At 34.5% G+C, this 10,729-nt stretch overlaps 1 protein-coding gene across 1 annotated transcript; it reads right to left on the bottom strand.

The window, feature by feature from the left end:
* Positions 1-9,919: 9,919 nt before the first annotated feature.
* Positions 9,920-10,729, bottom strand: LOC116112815. The gene has a single exon (XM_031398935.1). It carries the CDS (start codon positions 10,727-10,729, stop codon positions 9,920-9,922), a length of 810 nt encoding a protein of 269 aa, XP_031254795.1.

Here is a 10,729-nt window from a genome sequence, read left to right on the forward strand (position 1 = left end):
ATGTAATCAAAGGTAATTATTGTCATGAGTTTTTTATCAGTTTTTTTTTTAACCTTCTTTTATATCCACCTATTGGTTTGACGCATGGCCAAGTTTAATATTATAGTATAAATAAAATTTTTCTCAAAATTTGGCATTATGTGGTTTATGTGTGACACATGGCCAAGTTTAATATTATAGTATAATATTATTATATTTTCTCAAAATTTGACATTATGTGCTTGATGTGTGTTTGATTTTGTGTTTTTATCGATGATTGTGTCATTAAAAAAACATTTAATAAATATCAATTGAGTGTATTTTCTGAAAACCCTAGAAAGTTGTGAGATTTCGTCCACTATATAAACACATAATGCACAGAAGAAAATAAAGCAAGTTGCAGAAGAAAACTGATTTTTGAAAGAAAATTGCAAGTAAAACAATTTGCAAAAGAAAAAAAAATGCACAGAACACTAGAAAATAAAAACCTCAATGATGTTGTATTGGTTCCAAAAAGAAAACTAACCTTTGAAGCCTGAATATTGTCTGAGAATTCTTCTAATGATTGTAATCGTTTGCCGTGCCTTGTTCTTGATTCCCCCATGTTTATGAAAAAATAAAAACTTAAAAAAAAAAAAAGCGCAATTGAAAAAATATGGAGGGATAAAAAGTACCGCCACTTTTACTTTTATAATTTGGGAAAAGATTTACTCTTTATCCTATTTAATTGTAAATATATTTTATTTATTTTAATTATTTTATATAACTATGTTTTTGCGTGCATCTCCTGTCAAATAAAAAATTTGTATTTATTTAATTAAATTCTTATACAGTCGCCTCTACACTGGCTATAATCTCGATTAAATCACAAAAGTTGAGCATTACACATGGGAGTCTATGCCGGTTTTTGCTTCCAACTTACACATAATTTAATAAAAAAAGATAAATGATGATGAAGATTCATATGCTTGTCAAATATATATAATATGGTTTGATTATTAGCATTAATTTGATAGTGCATGGTTGTTAATTAAAATACTTGTGATTTTTTAAATTGCATGATATTTTTGGGAAGAAGATCATTAATCTATGGTCTTAAATTTGTCCAAGTGGTTAGGCATTTTTCCATTAGTGATTAATATTTGTTGTAAAGTTTTGAGGAGTGGACTTTCTAAATGGGAATTTGTTCTTATTTCATTTTCATTATACATATGGACATTTAACTTCCTTGGGAATACACCTTCTTTTGTGCTATTTATATTTATTGCCTCGGTTGTTTCACTATATGCAAGGAAAACAAATTACTGTACTTGTGAATTGGAATTTGGTAGAGTTTTGTTTAAGTAGAATATGCATCAAAATTAAATGTATATAATAAGTTGGGTTTACGAGGATTAGATGTTTGATTACTTACCCTAATATGTATCATAACTAAAATTAAACAAATTATTTAATTTAATTAATCTTATAGGCTTTATCATACGAAACATGACTAGTCTCGTACTTATACGCCGTATGAACCATACACATCTGTATCAAATCCGACCATAATGTCTTAGGTCAAAGGACTACATCGTGCACTGATATAACCAAACGATAAATCATTAACTACATGCTTTTTTAAGTGATTTGTCGTTATTCGGTCACGTTTGAAAAAATAGTTCACCAACCGCTAATCCATACTAATGCTCCAGTGACATGACTATCATTGTCATCCGTACTTATATCAACTCATGATATCTTTCAGAAGCATCCAGTATGCCTATTATGTAATATAGTTGCCTAAATTATATTGCTTTCGTAGGGAACCTTTTTTGATAATTTATTTATCGATTAAATGAATCATTTGGACAATTCATATACATACTTTATTTTAAATGCATGACTAAATAAATGAAGCAATTTGTATATATGAATTGAAGAACTCTTTCTTCTATTATTATGATATATTGACACAAGACAAAATGCTCTGAAACCGAAAACACGAATGGTTTCTAGGGCATACACTAATATACACTAACAAACTCCCACTTGCACTAAAGCCATTCAATGTTGTATCTCATACCTATCTTTTCAAGATGATGGTCCAATTGCTTCAGTGTCATCGCCTTAGTTAGTGGATTAGCTACATTTTCTCCTGAAGGTGTCTTTAGAATTATAATCTCTCCAGCTCCAGCAAATTCTCTCAAAATGTGATACTTGCGCTGAATGTGTTTGGATTTTTGGTGTGCCCTTGGTTCCTTTGCCTGTGCAATAGCTCCAGTATTGTCACAGAACATGCTTGTTGGGTAAGTCATGTTCGGAACCACACCAAGTTCAATTACGAACTTTTGCATCCAAACAGCCTCCTTTACTGCTTCTGAAGCAGCAATGTATTCAGCTTCTGTAATGGAGTCTATTGTGGTTGTCTGTTTGGAACTTTTCCAACTAACAACACCTCTATTACATATAAAAATGTACCCTAACGTAGACTTTCTATCATCAATATTTGATTGGAAATCAGAATCTGAGTATCCTTGAATGTTTAACTTTGAACATCCATAACTCAGAACTAGATCCTTAGTTCTTCTCAAGTACTTAAGGATCGATTTTACAACCGACCAATGTTTCTCCCCTGGATTTGACTGATATCTACTCGTAACACTTATAGCATAAGCTATATTAGGTCTTGTACATGGCATTGCATACATTAAGCTGCCTACGACAGACGCATAAGGCATATTACGCATCTGCTGCCGCTCTTCATCGGTCTTTAGACCCATCTCCTTGGAAAGATGAAGACCATGAGTGAAGGGCAAGAGACCTCTCTTAGAGTTCTCCATGCAAAATCTTTTTGGCATTTTCTCTATGTACAATTTCTGGGATAATCTAATTACCCTTTTCGTTCTATCTCTATAAACACGAATGCCAAGGACATAGGTTGCTTCTCCTAAGTCTTTCATCAAGAAGGTTTTGGACAACCAAACTTTAACCTCTGTCATCATGCCTATGTCATTTCCCATCAAAAGTATGTCATCTACATATAATATGAGAAACGTGATGGCATGATCTTTAACCCATTTTTATACACAAGGCTCATCCGGATTCTTGACAAAACCAAATGATTTGATTATGTCGTCAAATCGAATGTTCCAGCTTCTTGAAGCTTGCTTCAATCCATAAATGGATCGATGCAATTTGCATACCTTATGCTTTCAGCAGAGGATACAAAACCTATCGGTTGTTCTATATAGATGTTTTCCTCAATAAACCCATTAAGGAAAGCTGTTTTAACATGCATCTGCCAAATTTCATAATCATGGTATGCTGCGATGGCTAGCATTATACGGATAGATTTAATCATAGCTACAGGCGAGAAAGTTTTCTCATAATCCAATCCTTGTTTCTGAGTATAACCTTTCACCACCAATCGAGCTTTGAAGGTCTCCACCACCCCATCCTTGCCAACTTTTCTCTTGTGGACCCATTTGCAACCTATATGAACTATTCCCTTTGGTGGATGCACAAGTGACCATACTTGATTGGCATGCATTGATTCTATCTCAGAATCCATCGCTTCCAGCCATTTTCTTGAATCTCTATCTAGTATTGCTTCTTCGTAGCTTCTAGCATCATCACCATGATCATCTACTCCTACTAAGTAAGATTCAAAATCTTGTTCATGTAAGAACCCATATCTTTCTAGAGGTTTTGATATTCTAGAAGACTTTCGCAATGGAACCATAGTATCTGATGCTGAGGTTCGCTGAGTAGATGTTCCAGCTTTAGCAATCTCAGTTCTTGGCTCTTCGAACTCTTCCTTGAGTTCAATATTTCTCCAACACCGTTTTCCTCCAAGAACACGTTTTCGAGGAAGCGCGCATTCTACTAATCCAAACTCTTTGATCACTTCGGAAGTAAAAGTAATATCCTAAACTATCTTTAGAATATTTAATGAACTGACCCTTCTTGGATTTAACATCTAGCTTATCAGATTTAGCTAATTTAACATAAGTTGGACAACCCTAAATCTTCATATAATTCAGACTTAGACGTTTTCCATACCATATCTCATATGGTGTTTTCTGGACAATTTTAGACGGGACCCTATTAAGGATGTGCACAACGGTCTAGAGAGCGTACCCTCATAGAGATATTGGCAAGTCTGTAAAACTTACCATCGATCGTACCATATCCAATAGGGTACGATTTCTCCTTTCAGACACTCCATTAAGCTGGGGTGTATAGGGAGGAGTCAATTTTGAGATGATCCCATTTTCTTTTAAGAACTCTTGAAACTTTTACTCAAGTATTCACCCATATGATCTGATTGTAGTATTTTAATACTCCTTCCAGTTTGATTTTCTACTTCATTCTTGAATTCTCTGAATTTTTCAAAGGATTCAGATTTGTATTTCATTAAATACAAATACCCATATCGTGACATATCATCTGTAAAGGTAATGAAGTATTCAAATCCTCTCCTCGATAAAGTACTGAATGGTCCACACACATCTGTATGTATGAGTCCTAATAGTTCTTTAGCTTGCTCTCCTTTACTCTTAAAGGGAGACTTGGTCATCTTTCCTTAGAGATATGATTCACAAGTTGGATAGGGTTCAGAACCCAATGAGTTTATGATCCCACTTTCTCCAAGCTGTACTAATCTTCTCTTTCCTATATGACCCAATCTATGATGCCATAGAATTTTAGGATTTGATTCAGATCAAGTTCTTTTATTAGAAATGGTATTGATTGAAGCACGATCATTTAGTTCTAAGACATACAAACCATTTGTATTCACAACTTTACCAACTAGAACATTTCCAAAATGTATTGAACATTCATTTCCACTAAACAGTACATAGTAACCTGCTTTACACAAAGCAGAAATAGAAATGATGTTTCTAGTGGCTTTTTCAAAGTACAACACTTTAAATAAATTCAAAACATGCCCTAAAGGTAGTCTTATTGGGCAAGCCCCCATGGCCTCGGCTGCAACCCATGCCCCATTTGCCATCCTCAAAATGATCTCGCCCTTTGTCACCTCAGAACTATTCTGAAGTACCTACAAAGACATACAAACATGAGATGTTGCTGCTGAATCTAATATCCAGGAATGACTATTTAAATTAACACTTAATTCATATTCAATCATAAGACATTGGGTCGTACCTGCTTTTCCTTTGCCTTTCCTCAGACTTTTCAGGTATTGAGGACAATTCCTCTTCTAGTGTCCATCTTCTCCATAGTGGAAACACTTTCCCTTTGCATTGGCCTTCTCTACCTTCGCCGCTGGCTTCTTGAAGCTCTTATTCTTGGGTCCAACTTTTGGACCTTTCTTTTGTTGCTTTTTGGGCCTTTTATTGGCCCTGCTGGTGGAGGTGGCAAAGACATCCTCATGTCCTTTCCCTTCACATTTTGCCTATGAAATTCTTGAAGCTCATTTAGCAATTCATAGAGGTTTCGCTCAATCGTATTAAGATTGTAGTTAGTTATAAACAGTTTATAACTTGAAGGAAGGAATTGAAGAATCAAATTCGCTTTGAGGCGGTCTGGCATGACCACCCTATATCCATCCAGTCGACCTAATCCATTGATCATCTTAATAGTATGATCATCTGGAGGTACCCCTTCCCTCAACTTCATGCTAAAGAGGGATGCATATAACTCATACTCAACCACTCTTGGATTTTCGCTGTACAACTCTTGTAGAGCTGTGAGGATATTATAAGCATTCGAAACCTTTTCATGCTTAGTTTGAAGTTCTCTATTCATTATGGCTAGCATGTAATTTCTTGCCCTCCTACTATCCTCTCTCAACTTTTCAAAAGCATCAAGCTCAGCTTGTGGAGCATCCGGTCCAATATCAAGTGGAAGAGGTGTTTCCAGGACATAAGCAATCCTTTCGAAATCTAGAACGATTTTGAGATTTCTTAGCCAATCCTTAAGGTTGGGTTCGATTAACATGTTATTATCCAGTATCTTTAGGAGAACATTGTTGGCCATTTTTGATTATCTATCACAAAGATGAAACTGCAAAGAAAAATTTTTTTATTAGTGTCTTCTAATCTTTTAAACCTTTTATTGCATAATCAAATTAGCTCCCACTATTTTATTCGAGTCCTACACTCCCTTAAATAGGATCCGAAAATTTTCGTTGGATTAAATTTCGTAGTGGGGAATCAATTTCTTATTAAATTCAATTAACCTCACATAATAGAATTCTTGGTTAATTATGTCTAATAAGTAGGAAACTATTTTCCTTTTATATCACTATATAAGATTTGATTCATATTCCTTGTCCTAGCTTCGGATATCTCACATAATAGAATTCTTGGTACCCTAGGCTAGTTAAATCCGAACCATTGTGCTTTCTTAGGATGACATTTTCATCGTGTCCTCACATAATAGAAATCTTGGTCAAGGTGAAAATATCCATCCAAGAACAAGATCAACTTAATTCTATGATACAAAGATCATATCCCTCACATAATAGAAATCTTGGGATATTAAAATTTATATTAAAGAATTTAGTTATCCCACAATGGGAGACTTGGATTTAATAATTTTTAATTTGGGGAGATTTAGGTTTAACCTTAGTTAATTAATTTTTAACATGACATGTTTAACTAACTATCCATACATATCACATATATGCATAAATTAAAGCATGTGGGTTGATCATGGGGCTTTTCGAAAATACATCCTAAAGGTAAATTATTTACCCTAATCCTATATCTTTGATTGGATCGTCATCCGGATGCTCTTCGGGTTCCCGTCCAGCCGATTTAATTACAAATTGGATCTTAGGCATGCAGACCCGATTAAAATAAATAAATAAAACTTAATTATTACAAGCCATTTAATAAAAGAATATTACAAACACTTTTGAATATTTTGAAAACTAAATGGTGCCCATGATCAACCCTCTAATCTAATATTCATCCATCACATAAATAAATATTAAACATTCATACCAAATATAATAAACAATTATTTAAAGGTATGAATATAAACAATTTAATATATATATAGATATTATATATATGCATGTGGTAACTTAATCATAACTTTGGGGCATGCAACAATTACACATTTCAAGGGAATCATTACACAAACACTTTCGTCATATTCCACCCAAAGATATAATAATGAATTTATTATTTAATTATTAACATCATTTTAATACTTTTCACAAAATTCATGCATGGCATAGATAAGTGGGTTTTATTACTCCAAGAGTAATCATTCTATGACACAAGTTACTTTGAATAAAGTAATATTTTTTATGGCACATTTATCTTCTCAAAGACAATCATATCATCTTGCATCATCAATTTTTGAAACTATTCAAAAAACCAAATTATCACATTTCAAAAATATAATAATTTATGTCATGCAATGATGTATTATATGATAATTTAATCAAATTAAATATCATACATTAAAATTACCATCATCATGTATACATAATATCACAATTCATCACATGAATTAATAATCCATAGCTTTTTGCCAACATAATTTTCCACCACTAAACACTTGCAACATTTGCATACTCTTCATACAAAATATACTTTAATCAAATTAAAGGATAACACTTTTAGCATGTCAAAGCATAAACAATTTAATCAAAGTCATGGAAATGAACATGCATGAATATTTCTTTAAATAAATCACCATGCAACATTTCCCAAAACATTATTCACCAATGCATGAATGAGATGACAAATTCTTATGGCAAAAATAGTCATTGCCGAACATGACAAAGAAGAAAACCATAACATACACACGCATGTAGTTCTCAATACATCTCATGCAATAACCATCATCGAAGCATGCTTTAAATCACATTTTAACACATCCAATCATATTAAAGCAAGATGAAATACATATTTTCATAAACTAAGGAGATGGCCAAATCACATACATGCATCAAACATGCTTATTCCAACTAAAAACTCATTCAATACAAAGGCATGCTCATTATCAATATTACCGTCATTCAAAATACATGAGAATGACATGAAAAATAAACATTTACCTTTGATCAAGGTGTGGTCGAGACATGCATGTAAACAGTTGGGATGGAAAACTCATTTTTGAACCAAAGCACTAACATGCAAACTCAACCATGTATGATGAACATATGAACACATGGAATAACATGACTTTTGCTCAAAACCAACATGCATGGAGCTATTAAGCTCTGATACCATTTGAAAGAAAACAATGAAGAGGTGGCGGAAAATGTAGATAGAAAGCATGAAAGGGTTGGATTAATAGGATTCAACAAAATTTCAAACAAAGCTTAAAAGCATTATACCTTCTCATTGGCTTAAAGTTGATGAAGCCAAGATTCAAAAGGATGAATCCTTCACACTTTAACACCACCTTGAGAGAGTGGCCGAATCCTAAGAGAGAGAGATTGTTTTTCTTTTGAGTGAACAAAATGAAAACCTTAACCTAAAATGCAACCATTTCCATTTATATATACATGGGTCATTTTGTAATTAGTTGTTTTTCACTTGCATGCCCCAATAAAATCTTATTTTAAAAGAAGCCCAAGTATTTATTAATTTGCCCTTTGAATATCAATATTATTCAAGGGCCCATGTAAACTAAACTAGTTTACATTAACAACCCATAATTTTACTCTTTTGCCTTTTAACTATTAAAAGCTTATTTTAGTTCATCTTATTTATCTTAACGCTTTAAGATATAATAATTAAATACAATTAATTATTGCTTAAAATGTCACAAATAATTTTCTTTGTAACTATTACCATGGAAATCCTGTCATTACCCTCGGAAGGTGCTAGCCCTCTTCGGATAATCATTTCTCTCTCTTATCCTTCTCTAACTTCTCAAGGCAATTGGTGTGACCATGTAGGTCCACTGTGGATTAGCCGTGAGCTAGTTCTGGATGAATCTGAAAACCTGTCTAGAGGCCCAATGACTATGGTAAACATCTAGCAATGTGCTATAGTCCTTAAACCACGATGAAGAAATACTTCATCGAACCCATTTCAGATCATATGTACCATGCAGGTAAAGTCCCTCCATTGATATATCCTGATCGAGTACAGATTCATGGAATGTCAAAATCCTAAACTTGATCTTCTACCGAATCATCGATCAATATGTCCATAACTCATCATCACGAACTTGCTTTCGTATGACTAATAATAGACTCTGGCTAGAGATTCTGATTTCTAACATTTATCGACGTTTGTCCAGGAACTCGAACTGGATGGAGTCAGCGGTACTCCTGATCCTATATTTCCGAGTCAATGGATCCCTTCTTGACCATCGTTCGTTTTTGCATATGAACAACGCATGACCAAATAAGCTTTATCATACAAAACATGACTAGTCTCGTACTTATACACCGTATGAACCATACACATCCGTATCGGTTCTGACCACAATGTCTCAGGTCAAAGGACTACATCGTGCATTAATATAACCAAACGATAAATCATTGACTACATGCTTTTCCAAGTGATTTGTCGTTATTTGGTCACGTTTGAAAAATAGTTCACCAACCGCTAATCCATACTAATGCCCCAGTGACATGACTATCATCGTCATCCGTACTTATATCAACTCATGATATCTTTCGAAAGCATCCAGTATGCCTACTATGCAATATAGTTGCCCAAATTATATTGCTTCTGTAGGGAACCTTTTTTGATAATTCATTTACCGATTAAATGAATCATTTGGATAATTCATATACATACTTTATTTTAAATGCATGACTGAATAAAGGAAACAATTTATATATATGAATTGAAGAACTCTTACTTCTATTATTTATGATATATTGATACAAGACAAAATGCACTGAAACCGACAACACGAATGGTTTCTAGGGCATACACTAATATACACTAACATTGATGTTGAGGTTGTACTCTGGAATCTTGAATTGGTTTGATTTGGGTGATCTATTTTAAGTTCTGGTCGGCTGGCGATCATATGGTTTTTTTATTATGCTTGAATTACAGGGAAAGAGTTGATAACGAGGCTCAAATGTTCTGGATTCTGGCTTTCTTTCATTCCGCCTTTGGTGACGATCATCATATCTGTCATGCCTTATCCTGTTTGCCTCATCTTCCTCCAATCTGATTTGGATCACTGCTCTGGCTAGGGTGTCTTCCATTGTGGTGTAGTCGAGCTTTGTTAGGTCTTTGTATAGTTCTCCATATGAGAGGAGACCTTTTCTGAAAGCATCTACCGCTATCTCTGGATTACAAGATGTGATAAAGATTTTTTCTTTATTGAATATGCTGACATACTTTCTCAGTAGCTCCCCTTTTTTCTGGTAGACTCTGTATAGGTCGGCTGACAGCTTCTCGAGTTTCTTGCTGCTGGTGAATTGTTCGACGAATGTGCCGGTGAGTTGGGTGAATAAGCTGATTGAGTTGTTTGGAAGGTTAGTGTACCATTGGAGTTCTGGTTCGGAGAGACTGGAGCCAAAACTCTTGCACATGTAGGCTTCCCTCAATGTTCGGGGTATCGAGGCGGCCAACATCTGCTGCTTGTATGAGGCTATGTGGTCATCTGGGTCGGTTATGCCATTGTAAGGCTTCATGCTAGGGATGGTGAATATGTGTGGCATCTCGGCTAGTGCAACTGCATCCACAAAGGGTGAATCGGCATCGCTGTGAGGTTGGCTCTTTTTGGTTGGGATTGACACTCCAGGTATACGCCTCACAATTGCCTCTATGTCGGCCAATCTTTTGGCTAATATTTGCTCCAT

Source organism: Pistacia vera, unplaced genomic scaffold (assembly GCF_008641045.1).
Source record: "Pistacia vera cultivar Batoury unplaced genomic scaffold, PisVer_v2 Contig67, whole genome shotgun sequence".
Taxonomy (NCBI): Eukaryota; Viridiplantae; Streptophyta; class Magnoliopsida; order Sapindales; family Anacardiaceae; genus Pistacia; species Pistacia vera.